Source organism: Aptenodytes patagonicus, chromosome W (genome assembly GCF_965638725.1).
Source record: "Aptenodytes patagonicus chromosome W, bAptPat1.pri.cur, whole genome shotgun sequence".
Lineage (NCBI taxonomy): Eukaryota > Metazoa > Chordata > Aves > Sphenisciformes > Spheniscidae > Aptenodytes > Aptenodytes patagonicus.
In genome coordinates, this window is record NC_134981.1 from 6,869,140 (window position 1) to 6,891,878 (window position 22,739).

At 38.2% G+C, this 22,739-nt stretch overlaps 1 protein-coding gene across 2 annotated transcripts in view; it reads right to left on the bottom strand.

Annotated features, from left to right (window-relative positions):
- Positions 1–22,739, bottom strand: part of LOC143171965 (phosphatidylinositol 3-kinase catalytic subunit type 3) — an 83,696-nt gene that overhangs the window by 46,065 nt on the left and 14,892 nt on the right. Inside the window, exons 7-20 of one of the 2 annotated variants that reach the window (XM_076361152.1) lie at positions 18,588–18,659; positions 18,068–18,157; positions 17,394–17,498; positions 16,821–16,913; positions 14,850–15,035; positions 12,565–12,719; positions 10,669–10,756; positions 9,399–9,466; positions 6,236–6,341; positions 5,263–5,379; positions 3,930–4,061; positions 1,438–1,566; positions 1,031–1,100; positions 306–370 (exon numbers count right to left, since the gene is read on the bottom strand). In XM_076361152.1, the coding sequence (XP_076217267.1) occupies positions 306–370; positions 1,031–1,100; positions 1,438–1,566; positions 3,930–4,061; positions 5,263–5,379; positions 6,236–6,341; positions 9,399–9,466; positions 10,669–10,756; positions 12,565–12,719; positions 14,850–15,035; positions 16,821–16,913; positions 17,394–17,498; positions 18,068–18,157; positions 18,588–18,659 (1,476 nt within the window). The remainder of the gene's footprint in view (positions 1–305; positions 371–1,030; positions 1,101–1,437; positions 1,567–3,929; positions 4,062–5,262; positions 5,380–6,235; positions 6,342–9,398; positions 9,467–10,668; positions 10,757–12,564; positions 12,720–14,849; positions 15,036–16,820; positions 16,914–17,393; positions 17,499–18,067; positions 18,158–18,587; positions 18,660–22,739) is intronic. The other variant, XM_076361153.1, reaches the window with a different exon arrangement.

The window sequence follows — 22,739 nt, forward strand, 5'->3', positions numbered from 1 at the left end:
AGCATCATGCATCTTCCATTCACCATTACAGGAAAGCCAGAATTTCAGTATCATAACTAAATTACACTTTAATTATTTAAATGGTATTACTTTTAGGGCATGAGATACTCATGTGATGATTTAAGTACTTTTTTTTTTTTAAAGCAAAACATCTGCTGTAGATACCCTTATGTTTCAAGCTGTCATTTGTCTTCTAACAACAGATAGAAAAATCAGTTGAGAGACTAAAGACTTCTACATGAGATCTAAGCCTGCAGTTTATACTGTTTGATCAGAAGGTAACTTAAAAATCCCCCATCACATACCTGTATACTTTCCTCAGTAGCAAGAACTTCTGCCACTGGTACTGACTGAATAAACTGCATAAAGCCTGTGACAGAAGACAACCAAAAAAAGTCTCCAATGTATAGAACTTTCAAGCTACTTTATAATGCATGTTTATTAAAGGGCAACACTAATACACACTTTCATTCGGCTGCTTCTCACTGGCAAAAAAACATGTTTTGTCCCCATTTTCTGCCTTCAGCAGTTTTAAAACAACTTGTCATTAACACCAAATTAGCTTGCAAAAGGTCTGTTGTTCCAAGTTTTCATGAGAAGAGAAAGATCAATCAATGGCTTCCTAAATATTTATCCAGAATGTATCTAAAAAGCATAGCCAAGTTTGATTTTGTTTTGTCTTGTTTTTTTTCCTCCATTTCATGCAAAGATCTATAAATAGGAGTGTTATTTGTCCAGATGACACAGCAAGCTAGCAGCAGAGATAACACTACCAATTGTCACATACTCCAAAATCCAGACCAGGCTTCTTCTATGAAGATATTTGAGTCACCTATGGAATACTGTGGTCACTCAGGTTGTTTACTTCCATGACTTACATTGCAACTAGGTTTTCTTACACATTTGAGCTCCTTTTTAGAATACTGTACTAAGCAAAACATCTCTCATGAAAACAGCGTGTCACAACAGTCTATGAACAGAAGAAGATTCCTCCCAATACTGTATTTTTAGGAAATAAAAGTATTCATACCATGTTTTGTACTAGTTGCCAGCACTTTATAGGGTGTCAGCTTCAAATCCAGATTCTCTTTTCTTAACAGCTGGAAAAAAACAAACACAAAAAAGCAAAGATAAATGCAATAGAAAGGCAGCTTCTACTTCTAAAAGGAATGTGTATTGGACACAGATCTCCACTGGTCTTCACTGAAATCAGTAATGAGTGAAAGCCTGTTCCTGTTTCCCAATTTTTTGTTTGTTTGTTTGTTTTTAAATCTACACCGGATCATTGCCTCTATAAAGAAAAAAAAGTGACCTAAGGTCTGAGAACCCTGGAATATATTAGCAACTTAAGCTGTATTAACAGCTTTCACCAGTCTTGCTCCCGACAAGGAGAATCAAGAACATAGAAGGACAAGGATGTGGATTAATAATTCTCACCTTATCCATGAGTGAAATAATCTGAAGAATAAGTTGATCTTGACGTAAATCATCACCATGCTTAAAAATTACAGGATATTTGCCTCCATCTTCTGTCTTGAAGAACAACTGAGCAGGCATTAAGGCACTCTGGAAAAGGAAACTTCCTCTACTAAGCTGGTTAACAGCAATGTTCACATTAACATATTGCTACAGTGGAGTTCTAAAGTACAAATCCTTGTTTACTGCATTGTAAATTAGAAGTGAATTAAGCAAGTATCAGGTCACAGGATTCAGGTACCAAATTCAGTTACAAAAAGGTTTACAATAGCCCTATTTGAATACCAACAGCATGGCTGTGAGCACCAGAAGTCTTTTCACCTTCCTTAAGTTTGGTAGAAAAGAAGCAATTCTAAAGCTTCTAAAAGCAGTTACTCACTGCCTAGGACTCAACAGTTAGAACGTACTCTTTCCACTTACAAAAAGTGTGATCTAGGCATGTTTTAAAAAAAAAATCTTAAGGCTTTCCTTCTTTCTCAGCAAGGAATGTGAAGGATACATTGCTCCTGCCTCCCCCCCGCCCCCCAGCAGCAGAAGAGGAAAGGACAGGAGGATTCCAATTTTGTTTGTATGCATGTAATTCCAACCAACATAGAAGCACTATGCAAAAGGTCATAACAAAACAAATTTAAACTGACCAGATCAAAAAGAGACACAATTATAGGATAAACATCAAAGAAATGCTAGGGGCAAGACATCTTAAACAATCAATTGCTTCTTTAATCTATTTAGTAAAAGCAAAAATGCCTTTTTACATTCTTGTTTGAGAAAGCCAATTTAATTGTTTGCAATTTCTCTGCATAAAATGGGTTGAAGGGGATCAATTACCTACATGAATGATTTAATCTATTGCAACTGACCAAGTCACTTTCCTCAAAACAAACAAAAAAAAAATCAAGGATACAGAGTTTAATATTTGAGCAGTTACATTAGATTTTCACATGCAATGAATGTTTCAAAATTATTAAGTTCCATAAATAAAAGAAAAATGATTCTTTAAATAGTCTTACAAAAGCTGCCATGTGATGTTCAAGAGCACCAAAAATCACTCATTCTTCCCTCTTTGGGTTTGTTTTTTATCCCATAGTACAGAATGAGAGATTAAATGGAAATCTATAACCTTTCAGAATCAGGAGGACAGAAACCATCTCTGATTTTGAAACAAGTTACATCTCATATTTTTGGTCCTAAATTTTCTACATTGCTACAGAAAACCAATATTTAGAAGACTATCTGACTTGAGTTTGTCCTGATCAAGTTAAGCTATTATTCTTGATAGGAAATATTTAGTTGCTGTTCCAGCAGTCTTTTTATCAACATTCTTCCCCTGATCCCGACTCTTAAATCATATTCACGCTAAGAGTTAACAAGGTTTTGCAAACCTGAGTCTTCATGACAAGATCTTTCCAATGATGCATCCAACATGAGGTGCAAGAGCATAGAATTGAAGAAATGTACTCTTCAAAGAGACTAACTGGTATATAAAGAACCAAGCCAAAGCTGGGAAACCAAGAGATGGTATGGTAGAAAATTATGCAAAGATGTTCATCTCTGATTTTAAGTAAACACAAATTATACCACAGTCAACAAGCAGCCTGTCAAAGTTTGAAACTACTGGGTATAATAAATTTGTGACTTAGTAGAGATGATGGATCAACACAAGTTGCCACAGCAGCTTGAACATTTTTTAATTGGCAGAGAATGCTTCCTGGACATAGGCCTGACTGGTCAAGCTCACTTTGGTCATCTTAAAATTAGATCAGTCACCTATAGAAAGTAAATTTATAAAGAGGTCCTACATCACTGGACACAGGTAATAACTTACATTCCAGGCAATAACTTGCATTCCAAGTGGTACAGGAAGCAAAATAACCCCAGCTCTTTCAACAGCACATTGACTGTTTATTAACTAGAATAAGGGCTGGCCATATGATCACAAAAAACTGCTACGGATTGGTTTAGGGACTTACCAACCATAGGGATACAGGATCTACCTGTCAGCCCACCGCAACTGTGTGAAATGGACCACCTTATTGCTTTCCAGTCTCTACCAATTTAATGGTTTTATTTTGCAATTAAATAGAGATACATCTAGCTGAGATGCAGCACCTGACTTGATTTGTATGATTCTGAGCATAAGCGGTACTCCTGTCGAACACAGTCTAGAGTTCAGAGAAATTCTGAACTCGGAAGTATGCCTTCAGCTTGGGGACTTCATAAACTTTATAAACTGTATCAGTCTTATAAAAGCTGCTTTAAAGTTTGCACATTAACTTGAGAGAAAAAAAAAAAGAGTTTCATAAAGGAAATAGAGTTGTTTAACCACTTTAAGAGCACGTTACAGTTACATTTTGCCTCGACTATGTCAGCCCCTTTAAATCTTTCAACTGATGTTTAAGCTTAGTGCTCATAAGATTTGTTTGTATTTCAGCTATTCAGAAGATCTCATTTACCTTGAAGAGTGTGGCTTTTTCAGGGATTATCCCTTTAATTTTCACCTGAGGTTCCAGAGGAAGTGGAATAAGTTCCATATCTGCTAAATTCATCTTTTCGTTATCTGCTAACAATGCCTGAAGCCTCTCATTCTAAAAGAATTAAAGAAAAAAAACTTGTTTTAAAAAAAACATAACACACATACTAGGTGTATATGAACAGTAAAAAAGTCTTTTAACAAAGGATATATTATTAGTAAATATCCAATTTATTATATTCTTTACTCTTCCAAAGAATTACAGTTTCACTCTTAAAATCCAGTGAAATAAAAATCCTCCATTTGCAGTAATCTGAATAAGAAAGCAGATATTCCATCTAGCCTGAATATAGTCAAGCATTTTTATAAGTGCCAGGTATAGTAGTCTCAACAAAACTTTATTCCTAAATTGCCTACACAAGTAGCAGGATGATTTATTTTCTATATCAGTATCAAATCTTAGTTCTGTTTCAGAAACTTGATTCAAGTCTTCAGCCCTGATCCCTTAAATCCCTGAACTCAAGGAGATCCCACCAATGAACCAAATCGCCAACAACTTGCATAGATCCGATTTCACAGCTTGCTCTACATTCCTACATCTGTAGTTACCAGAAATACACTACTAGTCAGTTTTAGAGTTCCTTACACTGGAAAAAAATTACTACGCTAAAAAAACCCATGCTTAAAAAGTGTGTCAGAGGAAAAGAAAATACATGAATAGAAGTTCCTTTGGCATTCTTGCTTCCTCCTCATACTTGTCTGTCAAGTTCACTTGAAATATTTTAACTAAGGACAAAGCTTCTTAAAATGCACCTATGATAGAAATCCTTTTCCTCAAGATGCAACAGATAACTTTCAGAGAACTTTCAGAGAACGCAAAGTTCTGCTAAACACACACCTTATATAAGAATAGTTTTGTTGCTCTTGGAGTAAATGAAACCTTGCCGCTAGTCAAATTTCGTTATCTATTCCGGTGTAATTCTCACACCACAATAACCTCTGCTCCCTTCCCACATCCCCCACAACTTGTTCACTGTTATATCATCAACTATTCAATTATTCCCGTATCTTCCTTTTGCCGAAATATCCCGAGATTTTTCTCAAGGGCCTCTTCTCTTTTTCATCTACAACCTTTCAGAACACTTTTGAACTTTGACTCATCTAAACCTCTCCTAAGTTTGTTTAAAGATTGCTAAAATTATTACAGGACAGGCAGACATCTGTTATAAATCTCAGTGCTAAGAATTTTTAGTGAAAAGCTAATGTTCCTATTGTCAAATTCTAGCCAGAGATAATTTTCCCAATCCTTTAGTTACCTTCTTCTTACGATTCCCACTTTCACGTTGCACTGCTTTCATTACATGAACCAGCCGATCTACAAATGTCTGCTGGGCTGCCAACAACGAACGCATAACTCTGACAGACTTATCACCCTAAATGAATTAAAAGAAACAAAATTAGTTCTTTGTTCTGTAATTATTTTATCTAGAAATTATTCCTTTATTCTTAGACCTTTGGGCTTTTAAGAGGTAAGTGAATAAAGATCAATTTTCCGTCAATTCGAAAGGTATTTTCTGTAAAACACAAATCAGAATCACTGTAGCTGGCAATCAATTATCTGACCTACCAGTGCACTTCAATTTGTATCAACAATTTCAGTGGTGAAGTCATGCATGACAAACCTATTCACACAGCCAAAATAAGTTAGTAAGGATAAGCACGTGGAATAGTCTTATGAAGCCGAAGAGTCAGATTTGAATAACATATCTAAAATGGGAATTAATATGAAGTGTGAGACACACTAAAATCAGAAAGACTCCACATCTGCTATAAATCAGAGATTGCAATTCACAAAAGTGGTTGGTTTTTTTGTTTTTGCCTTTTTTCCCCTGCTGCTCCAGCACCCTCTCTGCTGCTGATACAGAGAACAATACAGTGAATTCAAAAGACAGGTCTCTGTCTCAATTTGCACTGCAAGGACAAGTGCTTCCAATAAAAAAAATAGTAAATAAAATAGACTGATTACACAAGGCAGAAGATTTTAGAACCAGCATGTTACTAACAGGAACAAGAAATAAAACAGAGGAAAAAAGTTCTCAATACTTATTCTTTTCTTTGTCAGTAGTTTCTTTGGTTTACCACAAAGTCAAAATTCAAGCAGAAGTGGAAGATTTTTTTTAAAGTTTCAATACATATGACATGAAAAACTGTCCTCCTTCCAGACACCTCTGCCTTTTTAAAGAACGGCTAGCCCAGAACACTCTGTATTGCCTTACACAGAAGCATTACCTTCAGCAAAGCCTGACTAAATCTTCTCATCACATTTAAGTACATTTCGTGAGTCTTTGGGTCCCTCTGCTGAGTGTCTTGGTCTTCACACTCCACTATTACATACCTGCAGCATAAAAACAACCCAAGTTATGCTGTACTCTGGTGCTACACAATTTGAGTGAAATACAGCAGCCCTGTATTATAGGCCTGGAACTAAAAATAAAGTCGATCTTTGAATGAGATACCAACCAACAGACAAAATCTTCAAAATTGCCCAGTCAAATTCCCACTTGGATCAGGAGCTTCTATCAAAGTTTCTGAGGCCTTTCACTTACAGTGAAGCGGCATCACTCAAACAGGACAAGTCAGAAGTCCAAATCATATGAACACTCCAACCAAGCAGTACATGTGGGAGGAGCAGGCATTCCACTGTGCTACTACCCTCTGCACAATGTAGTGGCTGCAAACTTGCTATTCAATTATACCTGCAAAAACAAGAATCTCCCCCCACCTGTTCCCTATTTTATCATTAGCAATGGTGGAAGAGACAGTATTGGTCCTGAAGCAGCTCTGCAAAGCCTACATTCCAAAACAAGTTTGCATTTCTAAAATTATGATTCGAGTACAAGAATTTAAACAGTACAATTTGGAACAGTTATACCAAAAATTTAATTTGTTATGTTAAGCATTTGTTTGGAAAGCTTTTGTGGTTATTTATATTCACAGCACTGACAAGCAAAAAGCAGCTACGCAAAAAAGGTCTTCTTTCTGTTGACCATTATAACTCCTAGTATTACCTAGTAAAAACATATAACCCCACTACTAAAAAGCGGAAGAAATTAGCAAGTCAGTCGATTTTCAAACACTGCATTTGAATTCAAAAGTGATTCCACACATTCAAACACGCTTGGACTTTACATTGACAGCTAGAATTATCCATTCCTTACGCGCTTGTGCAGAATCTCTTTGCAACTGAATGATTATGGGACAAGATTAGAGGTCTGTCATTTGCAGCTGATCAGATTTGACTAGTCTTACTCACAAATACTCATTATATACATTAAAATAAGACATATGTAACTTATTCCATGAGTATTATCTCAATGAAATCTAAAACTAGAGATTACTTCTAGAACTTTGCAAATATATTGTTCTATACCATTCCCTCACTAAAGTGACAAAATTAGATTGCAGTAATATGTGTATAAAAATAAGCCCATATTTACAAAGTCTGTGCACCAAAACTTCAAGGGAAACAGGAAATAACGAATTGAAGCATGCCATTTTCATCTTTGTTTGTTAAAAAGCCCTAGACAGTTTCTCAAAGCTATCTTGAAACAAGGAGTAAGAGTAACGCTTCATACTTGGATAGGTGTCTCATACGTCCGAAGAAGAGACAGAAAAAAGCAGTAGCACTGACTTCTGTAGCCACTGTTAAAGTATAAGGATAGGATAGCTTTACAATGACAGGTGACTGAGCAGGGAGGTTTGATTTTCAAGGGTTATTGTACTTTTTCCATTGATTATTTTAGGTGCATGCTGTGTCTGGATAGTTGAAACAAGCAATTGATCAGCAGCCAAGAGGATTTATGGCTATGTCAGGTCAAACAGTGGCTGCAACATTTGTATTTTGTCACTGAGAAATTGAGATGTCTGGAAAGAAAACAAAGAATAAGTTGACTGGGTTTTTTTGTTTGGGTTCTTTTTCTTCCCCCGCCCCCCCAAGTCATAAGACAAAAAACTTCAGAGTTCTGGATGCTCTGAACTTTCTGTAGACTGAATGTCTGAGATGTTGCCGAAATGTAAGTGCACAGCTTCTATCAATGTGATAGAAATAAGCTAACCTACTAAGACTTATCTTAAATGAAGAATATTTGGTTAGGTCAAGCACCTGGCTTCTACCCACATCAATTAGGCCTGCAATTATTTTAATCATTTAAATTTAATAGCACTTTTTTCTGAAGCCAAACATTATCTTTGGCCACTCCAATAGAGGTATGTACACTAAGGAACTGTAGTTAAGTCATGCACTTATATATTTTAAAATTAAACTACTGAAAAAGCAATGAAATAATAAAACTTAAGACGACATTTACAAATGGAGTCACTCTCAGGGTAGGTTAGGATCCTTTTAAGAATTTTATAAGAACAGCTGAGTAGGCTGACATCACATATCACACTGTTCCTAATTCACAGCTGATCTGTGGTTAATATTCATAGCACATTAACATATGATAATGTGCATAAGTTTTTTTTAATTATTAGATACATCTACAAAGGATACAAATGAGAATCATTTGACTTAAGGTTAGCCGTGTAAAAGGCATCTAAGCTCTCTCTTTTTACTTGTATGTACACACATTTTAATAGCTGTATGTGTTGTGTATATGCAGATACATATCAACATAAACACATACACACACACTTTTAGAGTACAGCTCTATTCACCTCAGCTTTCTTCAAATGAGATAATTCTATCTGCAAATGCTTACTCAGAAGGCATGCAGATGACTAGTTTAGGCATCTAATTTAATTCTTAAACCACTGAAGTGAGACAAGATCCTTAGCTGAGTAATCTTACCTCTCCACTATCTAGATGAACTATTCGCAACTAAAGTTCCCCCTTAAGAAAGCACACATCTGCAGTGACATTTTGTTTGTGCTCGTAGCATAACCACAAATGGAATCTAAAAAATAATTAGGTTAGCACAAAAAAATTAGTGCTTTATGAACCTTCATAAAGTACACTCCTAATTAATACAAAAGTGCATAACCTTAATATTCTAGCCAACACTGTCAAAAACTATAAACACAAACCAAATAGAAAAGCAGAGCAGAAGATGAACTTTATCTCCTTCCCACCACACCACCCTAAACAAATTGAACGACAATTTATAAACTATAGTTAGGGGTTGGGTTTTTTTTTTTTTAAACACTGTACTTAATGCCCTACAAATCACCTTTGTCTAATAGTAAAGCACGTTTGTGCATTTTAAAAACCAGCACCCTCCTTTTACTAATTATTCTGTTCAAAGGCATATGGATTTAAATCTACTACTTCATCCTGACAGAAATTGAGATTCTCAAGACAGGTCATCTTTTGCTGTGCATCCTTCTGGGCATTATAGCTTTGATTTCAATTAGACATTAATACAGTACGAATAAACAGTTTCTAACATACCAGTATAAGTAGTTTGCCAACGTGGAATTTTTGCATGCTCGTGAAATCAAGAAAGTGCAAAGGTCTTGCTGGAAGGGATTTAAGAAAAGTAAAATTAAGTTATAAAGAAGTCTAAGCACTTAAGAGAGTGACGAAGTTAAGGAAAAACCCAAAATAGTTGCAGGAGTTTTGAGAGATACATTCCCTTCCAAAACGTGAATCCAGTCCAACCTAATATTTAAATTGTATTAGTTTTAATATTATTCCAAAACCAGCAACAACACTACAAGTAAAAAAAGGTCTGCTACTACAGTAATATATTTGCCAACATGTCAAAAAGTACATGATGTTCTCCAACAATAAATCTTTAATGTAAAATTTCTATTTACAATATATTACACTTTCCTCCTATGCAATTATCCCTCGCTATAAGAGTCAACCCTGAAAGGGATTTACTACCCTGTTTTGCATCCAGAAGATCTAAAACTCATTAAGATGTTCTACACTTTAACATTAAAAAAAAAATCTGCAGAGGATACACAACATTTAGCTGCTTTTTTTAAAGTTTAATATTCCAACTAGCAAGAAATCTGTGTATCTTTACTGATATGCTCAGTTTGAGGCTTATTATCTATGCTGTACTGAGACCCAAAAAGGAAGATTTGCAACAGGGAATGGATCTTTAGTTCAAAGACCAATTAACTGCACATCAGATTAAAAACAGGTTCCCTCAAACTCTCTTTATCTTTTATCTTTCCCTCCCTCCAGGCCTACTTTTGTTACTCTTCTACTTGTGGTATAAATTGAGTATAATCCTTGGCAGATGTAAATCAACACAGCGTCTCACTTAGGTCCAAAAAGATGACACCCACGCCAAGGAATACAGCTACAGGAAGAACAGACTGCAGAGATTAAAACATTTGGATAACTGTTTTCCATTAAAAAACCTGCTTTAAAACACCTCAAACACATGCAATTGTCAGTATCTATCATCATGCAACAGCCTTTGCAGTTTTCTCGTTTAAACAGAGTACTTGAATTTTATGAAGAATTCAATGCCCAGTCCCCCAGTTTTGGATAGTGTAACCATGTACATAAATAGATGGCCTGTAAAAAAAAAAAGTCAGTTAAGCTATTGCTATTTTCTTCGCATTTAGTTTGTTAAGCACTTTAAGTATTCAGCAAGATACAGTAGAAAGATTCAAATATTCACAAACAAAAACTAAAAACAGTTCTAGGTCACTAAAAAAGCCTCACGTATCAAAAATACAAGGTAAAGCATTTGACTTACATCAAGGTTTTCATTGTCTGCAAGCTCCTTTGTCTTAGAAGTAAGAGGTGGTGAGGAAACAGGTGGAATAGGACTCATGATCTGGGAACTACATAAAGGAAAGCATGTAATCGGCATGATTCAAAGTTCTTTCTTGCAGGGCAGGGGGCATGCATGGAAATAGCAATGCATTTCATTTCCACAGCATAATAAATTCAGAAATCTGGAAGAGAAGTATCTTTGAAGATACTATCTTCTTGTGGTTTAACCCGGAAGGCAGCTAAACACCACGCAGCCGTTCGCTCACTGCCCCCCACAGTGGGATGGGGGAGAGAATTGGGGGAAAAGAAGAACAAAAGTAAAATTTGTGGGTTGAGATAAAGACAGTTTAACAGGACAGAAAAGGAAGGGAAAATAATAATAAATATACAAAATAAGTGATGCCCAATGCAATTGCTCACCACCCACCGACTGACGCCCAGCCAGATCCCAAGCAGCGGTCACCGCCCCCTGGCCAACTCCCCCCAGTTTATGTACCGAGCATGACGTCCCATGGTATGGAATATCCCTTTGGCCAGTTTGGGTCAGCTCTCCTGGCTGTGCCCCCTCCCAGCTTCTCGCTGGCAGGGCATGGGAAGCTGAAAAGTCCTTGACTAGTGTAAGCACTGCTCAGCAACAACTAAAACATCGGTGTGTTATCAACATCATTCTCCTCCTAAATCCAGAACACAGCACTGTACCAGCTACTAGGAAGGAAATTAACTCTATCCCTGCCGAAACCAGGACATCTCTCAACCCTGTTTCAGAACAAACTGCATGAACAGCAACTTTGACAGCTGCAGTTCCTGAAAGTGGCAAAAAAAATCTATGCCTGCTTAGCTACACAGTTTATGGCTGTGAAGGACGTTCACTTACATCAAACAGCATTTTGTTTCATCTTCCATAAAAAAAATAAAGCAGACATAGATGGGAATTTAGCAAATGCACAGTTTCAGGATAAGCTTTTTTAGTATGTTCTTAAGATGAAATTGCTAATACACAACACCTGCAAGCACTTGTCTCTGGAATGCAACTACACATAACAGAGGAAACAAACCCAATGCTTGCAAAGCAAAATTATCAGACAGTAAATTTACCTGGAAGGAAGTAATCAAACAGCTCTACTAGTGTCTAAGTGTCATTGCAGCCTTAAAATACACCATACATCCCAAGACACCCACTCTACAGCTTAGCAGCAAGATCAATGAAAAGCAGTATTCTTGTAATACGAAAAGTATACCCTAGTGACACAAGTGATTAGACATTGACGGTTAAGACTAAAAATCCTGGAAACATGTATTAAATATTCACAGGACACTTCAGTTAACGAAGTTTGTTTGCACCTTGCTTAATACCATATTAATTAGATATTTCAACCTTTCTTTTGGATTCCTGCAAGAATAAAAAGTGTGCTCCCCAGCTCCTTTACATTCACAGGACTCTCCCGACGCCTTCTTTTGCAGGAGCAGGAAGAAACTTCTTTCCATTTCAGACCGATCGGACTTTTAGATCCACATTCTTTGATGAAAGTGGGAAGCGGAGCCTCGTACAACAACTTTATTGAAGACACCCTAACTTTTGCAAGGACAGAAGGAAGCAATGCTAGTGTTTTTCCTGTTCTCCAGGAGTTGTCTTCCTTTCATACAGCAAGGCCAAAGGCCACAACTTTGAGATTAAGAATGTTTGCTCTGTAAACTATCTGTAGTCAGGAAATAACCCCTAAGCTTTCAAGGAATGCGTTTTTTTTTCCCCCACATCATCGCTTCAGATTATAAAATAGGATGTTGAATATGCAATGGTCCCTAAAAAGGAGAAAGAATTTGAGAGCTTACAATGTTACACGTTTCTGCTTTTCTGCCGGAAATATAAGCTTCTTACCTGTCTATTTCTGCACCATTACTCCCAGATGTTGTCATGCTTTCCGACATTGAACCTTGACTGTCCCTTTTGCTAGGTTCCAGTCCATTCTTTATGTCATCAAAGTTTTCATATTTCAATGCCTGGACTAACTGTAGCAGGTACATCAGCAAATCCTCATGGAGGAAAAAGAAAAAATTAATTGAGGGCATCAGTCAAAGCTGACTAGGACTCCACGTGTTTTCAAAATTCTAGTTTACAGAAAAACTTAGTCAGGATTTAGTGACCTTTAAAGAAATGGAAATTGGGAGCTCCCTAGCAAGTAATTACTACATCAAAGTTATCTTCAGTTAAGCTGCCGTACTTGCTTCTAGCATCCACAAAATAAACCTTTCCGTTTGTGGCTCCCAAGAAGAAAACTCAAGCATAAAATCTGGACCATGGTACCAGGAATTCAGATTCTCTCCTCTCTTATGCACTATCTTGGGGTTGAATGGGATTGAGTGCTCCCTCAGTAAGTTTGTAGATGACACCAAGTTGGGCGGGAGTGTTGATCTGCTCCAGGGTAGGAAGGCTCTGCAGAGGGACCTGGACAGGCCGCATCGATGGGCCAAGGCCAACTGTATGAGGTTCAACAAGGCCAAGTGCCGGGTCCTGCACTTCAGCCACAACAAGCCCATGCAGCGCTACAGGCTTGGGGAAGAGTGGCTGGAAAGCTGCCCGGCAGAGAAGGACCTGGGGGTGCTGGTCGACAGCCGGCTGAACATGAGCCGGCAGTGTGCCCAGGCGGCCAAGAAGGCCAATGGCATCCTGGCCTGTATCAGCAATAGTGTGGCCAGCAGGAGTAGGGGAGTGATCGTGCCCCTGTACTCGGCACTGGTGAGGCCGCACCTCGAATACTGTGTTCAGTTTTGGGCCCCTCACTACAAGAAGGACGTTGAGGTGCTGGAGCGTGTCCAGAGAAGGGCAACGAGGCTGGTGAGGGGTCTGGAGAACAAGTCTGATGAGGAGCGGCTGAGGGCACTGGGGTTGTTTAGCCTGGAGAAAAGGAGGCTGAGGGGAGACCTCATCGCTCTCTACAACTCCCTGAAAGGAGGTTGTAGCGAGGTGGGGGTCGGTCTCTTCTCCCAAGTAACAAGCGATAGGACAAGAGGAAATGGCCTCAAGTTGTGCCAGGGGAGGTTTAGATTGGACATGAGGAAAAATTTCTTTCCTGAAAGAGTGGTTAAACATTGGAAGAGGCTGCCCAGGGAAGTGGTTGAGTCCCCATCCCTGGAGGTTTTTAAAAGACGTGTAGATGCGGCGCTTAGGGACATGGTTTAGTGGGCATGGTGGTGTTGGGTCGACGGTTGGACTCGATCTTAGAGGCCTTTTCCAACCTTAATGATTCTATAATCTTTTTTTTTTTTTATCCCTTGCATAGCTGAGGATCAAAAAAAAGCCAAACAAAAAACACACACGTATCTGATCTATTTTAGATTGAAGACTATAATTTTAATCACTTGCTGTTTATAATGAGTTTGTTCCCTCTACTATTCAGCTTGCTCTGTTTAGCTGCCTTCAAGTGTTTCGTAAAAGGTACATTTTTAAAGTCAAAGCAGTAGGACCCTGGCTATTGAAGTGGGCTTCCAAAAATTTGATATATTTATGCTCCCTATTTTAAACTCTATTGATTGCCAAGGATTCAGGAGTTATGGTAATACACTCAAAGTATTTTTTTTTTTTACTGTCAAAAGAAAACAGAATATATAAATAATTGAAATTTAACAGATTAGCATCTATTAAGTGTGCTCTACTCACAAATCAAAGCTCATCATATTCTAATCAGTATACAATTAGAAACATCTTGTTTCCACAGACGCTTTTCTACTTGCTTTTTTTAGCAAAAGAGTATGACAATATACTGCTTCAACTTACCAGGTGGATTTGTTGGAAATCTTTTAGCAGACTAAGTTCAGAGCAGTTCTATGCAGGTTAACATTCAAAATTTAAAATCTCCCCATTCTCCTGGTTTCTGGGGAGAACATATGGTTGTTTCACTTTGTTTGACAAAACCAGCTATCACTAGCTGTTCATACTAAGACAATTATCAATGAGTGCCACTTAATAATGTGGAGACCTTGCTCCATAAAGAGCTTAAATAGCATCACAGTGAATTTCTTTCTTTTTTTTTTTTTTTTTTTTTAGTTTTCCATCACTATTATTCACTTAAATGCCTTAAAAAGCAGCAAACATTTCAAGTACTTAATGAGACTAAAAATCCTGAGACCAGCTGACTTCACATGTACTCACAGCCCAATGAATACCTCATCATCAGCCTGCTGAAGCCTGGCAACGGCATACCGCCGAACCGTTGGGTTGGTGAAGTGAGATGACAGAAGTTCTAGAGAGTCTTCCACATCCATGGGCTTCCACTTGCCCAGCAGCTCCAGTGCTTGCTTTGCCTCTTGTGGTAGGTCCCAGTTGACGCATTTTAAGAATTTTGTCAAGGCCTAAATAGAAAGAGATGGGACAATTCATCAGTGAAAAGCCAGGCTAAACAAATGATTTAGAATAGAATGTAGACTATTTCAGTTGGAAGGGACCTACAACGATCATCTAGTCCAACTGCCCGACCAATTCAGGGCTGACCAAAAGTTAAAGCATGTTGTTAAGGGCATTATCCAAATGCCTCTTAAACACTGGCAGCCTTGGGGCATCAACCCCCTCCTCTAGGAAGCCTGATCCAGTGTTTGACCACCCTCTCAGTAAAGAAATGCTTCCTAGTGTCCAGTCTAAACCTCCCCTGTTGCAGCTTTGAACCATTCCCACACGTCCTATCGCTGGATCCCAGGGAGAAGAGAGCAGCACCTCCCTCTCCACTTCCCCTGCTCAGGAAGCCGTGGAGAGCAATGAGGTCAACCCTCAGCCTTCTTTTCTCCAAACTAGACAAGCCCAAAGTCCTCAGTCACTCCTCACAGGACATTCCTTCCAGCCCTTTCACCAGCTTTGTTGCCCTCTGGATGCATTCAAGGACCTTCACATCCTTCTTAATTTGTGGGGCCCAGAACTGCACACAGTATTCAAGGTGAAGCCGCACCAACGCTGAACACAGTGAGACAATCACCTCTTTTGATCAGCTGGTTATACTGTGTTTGATGCACCCCAGAATGTGGTTTGCCCTCTTGGCTGCCAGTGCACACCGCTGACTCATACTGAGCCTGCTGTTGACCAGCACCCCCAGACCCCTTTCCGCAGGGCTGCTTTCCAGCCATTCTTCTCCCAATTTATACTTGTGCCTGGCGTAACGCCATTCTAGGTGCAGAATCTGGCATTTGGACTTGTTAAATTTCATCCCATTAATCATTGCCCAATGCTCCAATCAATCTAGATCCCTCTGCAAGGCATCTTGTCTCTCAAGAGAGTCAAGAGCGCCTCCTAGTTTAGTATCATCAGCAAACTCAGCATTCAACTCCTGCATCCAGATCGTTGATAAATTTATTGAACAGAACTGGCCCTAGGATGGAACCCTGAGGAACACCGCTGGTGACCAGTCACCAGCCAGATGTAGCCCCATTCACTACAACCCTTTGAGCTCTGCCCTTCAGCCAGTTCTTCACACAGCACACTGTGAACCCACTCACCCCACAGTTGGGCAACTTGTCCAGAAGGATGCTGTGAAATTAACATTTCACATTAAGGTAGAACTAGATCCAGACTATATTTACATAAGCACAGACCTGAGGAACCTTACTGATGTAAGTGACAATACAATATTGGATTGTTTTAATACGTCCCAAAAAACTGCAGCTGGGTTATCTTCTAAGTCAAATGTCAATGGTTACTGCTCTACCACAATTACCACTACATAAAAAATGCCCACTGCTGGGGGATTATTTAGTTATTTAATTTACTTTGGGCTTTTGGTGTGCTGCTACTTATTCTGGTAATGCTAATCCTTGTCAAAAAGGGATGAAGAGTCTCTTTAATAATCTTTCCTTGCTGAAGGCAAAATTGACAACACTAGTATTTTAAGCTGATGGTGAGTGTTTGTAGCTGACGGTGAGTGTTTGTAGCTGACGGTGAGACTGCTGTAGTAATAGCCAGTTCATATGATTTAAGTGGGAAAATTACAGTCACCAATTTTTAAATCAGTAACATTGTAGAAAAGGTTAAAATAATCTTGACTAGCTTCCAAGACACTGAAGCTCTATCTCTGCAAGGACAGAACATTGTAGAATGAGTGCCAGATGAAGCACCTCTTGCATCAATAAGTCCTCTCAAATCATTCAACTTACCTTCTCCTGATTAGTAAGGTAATATCTGAATTTCCAAACTAGATCCTGTTCCTCGTACGTTAGCTGCTTTGTCGGTGGATAACTCACTATGATCTATTAGATACATAGTCAGAAAGTGAGTTTAAAAACATAAACAGCAATAATCAACAAGTTAACAGACTACATTGTGACAAAGCACAACACTGAACACACAAAAATAGCTAGGAAAAAAAAAAGCTTTTCAACAACACAAAGTTCTCATGGTATCATGGTGGTGCTCCTCAGTTATGCAGTTGACTGAAGTGGCAGTGTAGGCAAACATACACAGTTACTTTAAGACTGCCATTAGCACCTATATACGTGCACAGTATGCATTCTTATCCCCCCAAAACCGTTTTACAAAAAAATGAGCAAGTACCTTCTGCTGCTGAGTTGGACTCATCTAACTAACCACTTGTAAGAAACACTGAACAACATTTCTTCATTAATTACTTTCTTTAAACTGAAATGAACTCTATTTCCTTAAACTGTCACCACATATTAATACCAAACTACCTAATAAAATTGAATTTAGCCATCATATGACTGACTTACATTAAGCTGATCTCGCGTAGCTGCATTAGGCTTCAGATCATGATCAGAAGGTCCACTTCTTAAACTTCGAGCAAGCTTGTGATGTTTGCTTTCTACTAAGTTCTCCTAAACACAGAGGGTAAGTCAGTATTTATAAATATTTAAACTCCAGAGAAAATTATTATTGACATGAAACCATCTAGCAAAGACTCACCAGTATCTTGAATAATGCATGACAATTAAAATCCACATCTAAAACTACAGCGTCTTCTGGATTTTTGTTATTGTTTTAGAAGAAACTCCTTCAATAATATGTGGAGGGTTGTTGGGGATTTTGAGGTTTTGGTTTGCTTTTTTTACTTCACGCAATTTACAAACCCTATCTTGCCTTTTGGTGAATTGCTGCAAAATGCAAGCGCTTCAGTCAACACATCTGTGATTTAGCACTCAAACGTGCTAGCCGCTTTTATAAACATTTTTAGGATGTTTGCAGCATAAAGCTTTGTATGCAAGAAAAACTTCTCAAAAAGTTTTCCCACTGTTAATACCATGTTAGCAACAGTAGGAGCCACAATAGGAGCCACAGTGTCAACGAGATTTCAGCAGCCAAGGCAGTTTTCAGCATTGTCAGACTTGCTCTTGCAGTGTTAGATTACACAGTGCTCAAACAGTGTTGCCAGTAGAAGCCCACTTACATTAAGGTTCCCAAAGCTGCCAATACCAGTCCCACTGAATTGGCATCCACAATAATGGAAATCTTTTCTAGAACTGTACTTAGGCACTGTCTATATGAAAGACAACATACAAGAGAGCGTAGGGAGAAAATATTTTAACAGACAAAGTGACCAAGAGTTACTGCACCTTCCGCTAAATTTCTGTTCTTCAGCTCCCTCTTACCTTACATTCCCACCCTCTGACCTCTTTTGCCAACAATCCCCCTTCTCTGCTTTCCTACACCTCAGAAGGAAGCATATTAGGTATGGAAAGGAGATGAACATAAGCATTAAATCAATTCTTGTATTTTAATCTAGCAGCAGCAGAAAAAAAAAATTACAAAGAGTCAAATCCACTGAATTTCTCAACTGGTCAAATACATCTTTTCACTGGACTTTTAAAATATCAAAGACAGCAATATAGGCAAGCTTTCATCTCCATTTATGAAAACGTCAACAAAAATACCGTAATACAGATTGCATTACATGGAGCATTGCTTACCATAGACATCTGGGGATCTGGAATCTTAACAATTTCAGAACTTGTTAAAATTGGAGATGACTCATCACCATCCTGAATGACAAAAAGTTAAAGGCATATTAAACATCTCAAGTTTTAGGAAAAAAAAATGTCATGTTAATGTATTGTGAATTATACTACAGTGAAAGAATGATGCAACTGCACCTTGCTGACTTTGACAGTTAAAGGGGAAAACAGAAAATAAGGAATGGATTCTTTTTCTTGTTAGTTTTTGCCAGATGATAAACAAGGTGGCAAGACAGATGAAAGTTCATCTGAGGAGACGCAGCATGGCAACTCACTACCATGCTGGCACACAGGTGAGTGGAGAAATTTGCCATTATCATCACGTGTCCTCTGGAAGTACAAAGAGAAACCAAATCAGGGTCCATATTTCCACTGAAAACAAATAATTTCCTAGAAATAACAACCACGTTGCAGAAAATACCTCCTAATAGTACAACATACAGACTCTCTGAAACACAGATGAATTTAGGAAGATGTAAGTGTGCCTAGCTGTCACAGGTTCCACACAGAGCATGACATTCTCTTCTAGAAGTTCATGCTGTGCTGCTCTGGAGCACTATGACAGGAACCTGCTAGTTTTCCTTAGGGGAGTCTAACCTGCTGCTGCATAAATAAGGGAAAGGAGAAATTAAAAATTTTCTGCTTGAACCAGGCAGAAGGAAAAAAATACAAAACCTGCCACCACGTAACAGAAGCAGCAACTCTGTTTCCCTCTTCCAGTCACATCCAGCTGCTTAGTTTTGTTTTTTTTACCTTAGAAGTGTAACTAAGCATTAATTGACACGATCTACGGAAGAACATTTCATTTAAAAGACAGTATAAAACAGTAAAACAGAAAAAACAACAAGGCAACACCAGCATAATATGTGCTATGCTATATTTATACTCAGTTCTCATTTATTTTGGAGTAAATTTCAGCTCAGAATAAAGTTTTTTTTGACATATCAACATTTCCCTCAATAATGTAAGTTTTGAGATAACTTGCTCGTGTTTGCTTCTGCCCCCAACCCTCTTTTTTTTTTTCCTCGTGCTTTTCCAATCACATATGCCTCTTGGGATGGCTTCACTTTTATACTTTTCAGAGGTAACTTTCAAAGAAGTGAGGGCCTTGTATCAAGGGGAAGAACAAGTCACCAACAAGACACAGGAGTTAAAATTGCCATTAACGTTTCAGGAGAAACATTTTTTTCCAGCTGCATAAATTTTGTGTTGCTGACTACAGTAAAAGATCTCTTATTATTAAGCTGCACATTCAGGAAAACACTTCTTAGTGTCCTATGCCTTTCTGAAGTAACAATTTTACAGTCAAAATAATGACAGTAACTATACACACATCCTTCCTAGTTAAGGGAAATACACATACACTCTGGCTGTGGCTGATGATGATCCCAGAACACGAGCAGCATGGCTTTTCCCATTAGTCTTTAAAAAAAGTACCCACGCAAACAACTGAGGACAAAGAGTACATTTGCTTACAGTTTCTCTGTTTTAAAACCATACTGCCTACACGATGAACTTAGTTTTAACTTGATTGTATAGAATTAATAGCATTTCCAAAGTATTTCTGTTCTAACACAATACTACTGCATCACTATAACAGTAGACTGAACTGAGTCTGAGCCACACTGACAGATCAGCACTCGCATTGTACTAAAACCTTTACCATCTCATCAGACAGAACTTTCAGATCATGATATCCTAGTTTTACAAAGTCAAGTTACATAAAAAGCAATGAAATTGTTTGGGGGGGGGGGGGGGGAATCCTTCTAAAAATAAACACATCTGATGACAAGAGATGACAGACCAACTTTTATCTACTAATTGGTTATCTTCCTAATCAAAACCATGACAAGGCTGCAATCTGACTTGACCTTTACAAAGCAAAGGATTACCAATGCCCCAGCGACAAACAAGTTTCCACTCCGTTTAGACCCTTCACATAAAAGCACTGTAGGAAAAGCTTGACACAGGAGTGGATTCACTAGCAACTAATAAATGTTCAAACTCCTACTGAAGCATTTATAACATCCATATCCCATGTGGATTCTCTAGGGATAAGCAGTAGTAACACCCATACTACTACATCTTTCACTGAAAACATTCAGATAAAATAGCTGTAAAAGGAAAGAGGCTGACAAAGCTTTTAGGCTGGTAGAAATGGAGCACCTACCCCACAATCAAAAGCCTATGACAGCTGTTACCAACCCAGAACTTACTAGGATGAGAATGACAAAAGCACAATTGCCTAAAATTTGCTTACTTACAAAACTAAAATTAAAAATGCAAAGCCTTCCAGTGACTAATGTCAAAACATCTGTAACACCCTTTAAAACCAAGATTGGGAATATTTTCCAAAACTAGTGATAAAAGAATGATTTCTAAACTCATTGCTGACGTGTCTTTTTTTAACCTTTCAGAAGAAATATTATAATGACTATTCTTTAAACTCCTCTTCTCAAATGCAGCTAGATTATGCTGAATAGCCAAGCTGAAAAGCTCTAGTTATTCAGCTCAAGCACTAGGAAAACTTTGTTCCCATTGCATTTTAAAACAAAGCCTTAAGCTTCAACCAAAACTTGCTATGAAATCAAGTTTTGCCAAAGCATTCGTGGGACAAGTTACTGTGTCAGGAGTTAACATGTGCATAACAAACTATTTTGTGAAATCCTCAAGAAGGCACAATGCCATTAGTTTGCCCGTGAAGGACATCAGTTGTTTAACTTTGCCTTCCAATTAGATTAACACGCGGCTCTAATTCTCTCTCGTATTTGGAGAGCATCACATGGATCACTGTGACCCTGACCATACAAACTTACTAAACCATACCAATGCCTGAGGGTCAACGCTAAATTAGCGTTCGACTTTGGTCAGGTGCATGCTTTTGAAGTGTCTCTCCTGATCATCCCCATGTAGCGAGCTTTGGTTCGTATCATAGAGGTTTTAGAAATACCTAATATCCTCCAACTGCCAACAGTCATTCTGCCCATGGGACTTGATTAAAGCTAGTCCCAAGTATAAGCACACAGTGCAGACACTGGTCCTTCAGCAACAACTTCACTCTGTAAATCTGCTCCTCTTGGCTGCATTACTTGCTAGCACAGCCAGAAACCGAGATGACCTGCTATATTTTGCCACTGGGAAACAAAAGCAACATAAATACTAAACAGCATTAACTTGCTTTAAACTACTACGTTACAGAACTTTAGAGGTATTTCACTACATTAAGGTCAGTGTGTGTGACTTCTATAAAAATATTAGAGCCCATTTAAGAAAGTTAACAAAATTTGCAGAATTTTCTGAACCAGCAAGGTTCTTCTGCACTTTCCTGAAAATCAGTTTCACAACATCAATAAATAAGGAGGTTCTATTTATCTTATTCTTTACTCAAAACATCATTTCAGATAATGCCAATGGGATCCAACTTCTCCCAAAGGAAAAGTAAATGGACACCCAATGCTGTAGACATTACTTATTCTTTCTTTCAAACCATGACAAAGGCTCTGATAATCAGACTACTTTTTTTTTTTAAATAAACTGGATGCAGCAGTGCAATGAACTTATTTATTCAAACAAAGGTTTCACTTGAAACCTGCAAAAAAACACATTAATGATAAAAGTTGGTGTTATTTGCACTTGCAAAGTCACACTGAATTTTCGCCTAAACAGAGAATCAGAAGCAATGTTCTCATTACTAGCAGACTGCTATCCTTCATGTCTTGAATGCTGTATTAAAATTAAGTTAACAGAGAACATGGAAAGAGCCACTGCCACTTCACTTCATTGTAATTGAATGTTGAGTCAAAGAATCTCAAATTCTGTCAGCCACTGTTTAACAGGCTAGTTCTTCGTAAACACTTGAAAACAAATTTATCAACAAAACTGTGACAAGTAATCTCCACTTCGACTATCGGTCACAGGCAGGTGACAACAGAACCTAGTTTCATTAGACTCAATATAGTGGATTGGTGATGCCGGATATGTATACTGTACACTGTAATTGGAAGCATGACAAAACTGAGAAGACAGGCGCTAATTCATGTACTGTTTCCTACCGCTGCCAGAAAAGGGTCAAGAACTTGTTGAAAAGCTACTTCATAACAACAAATC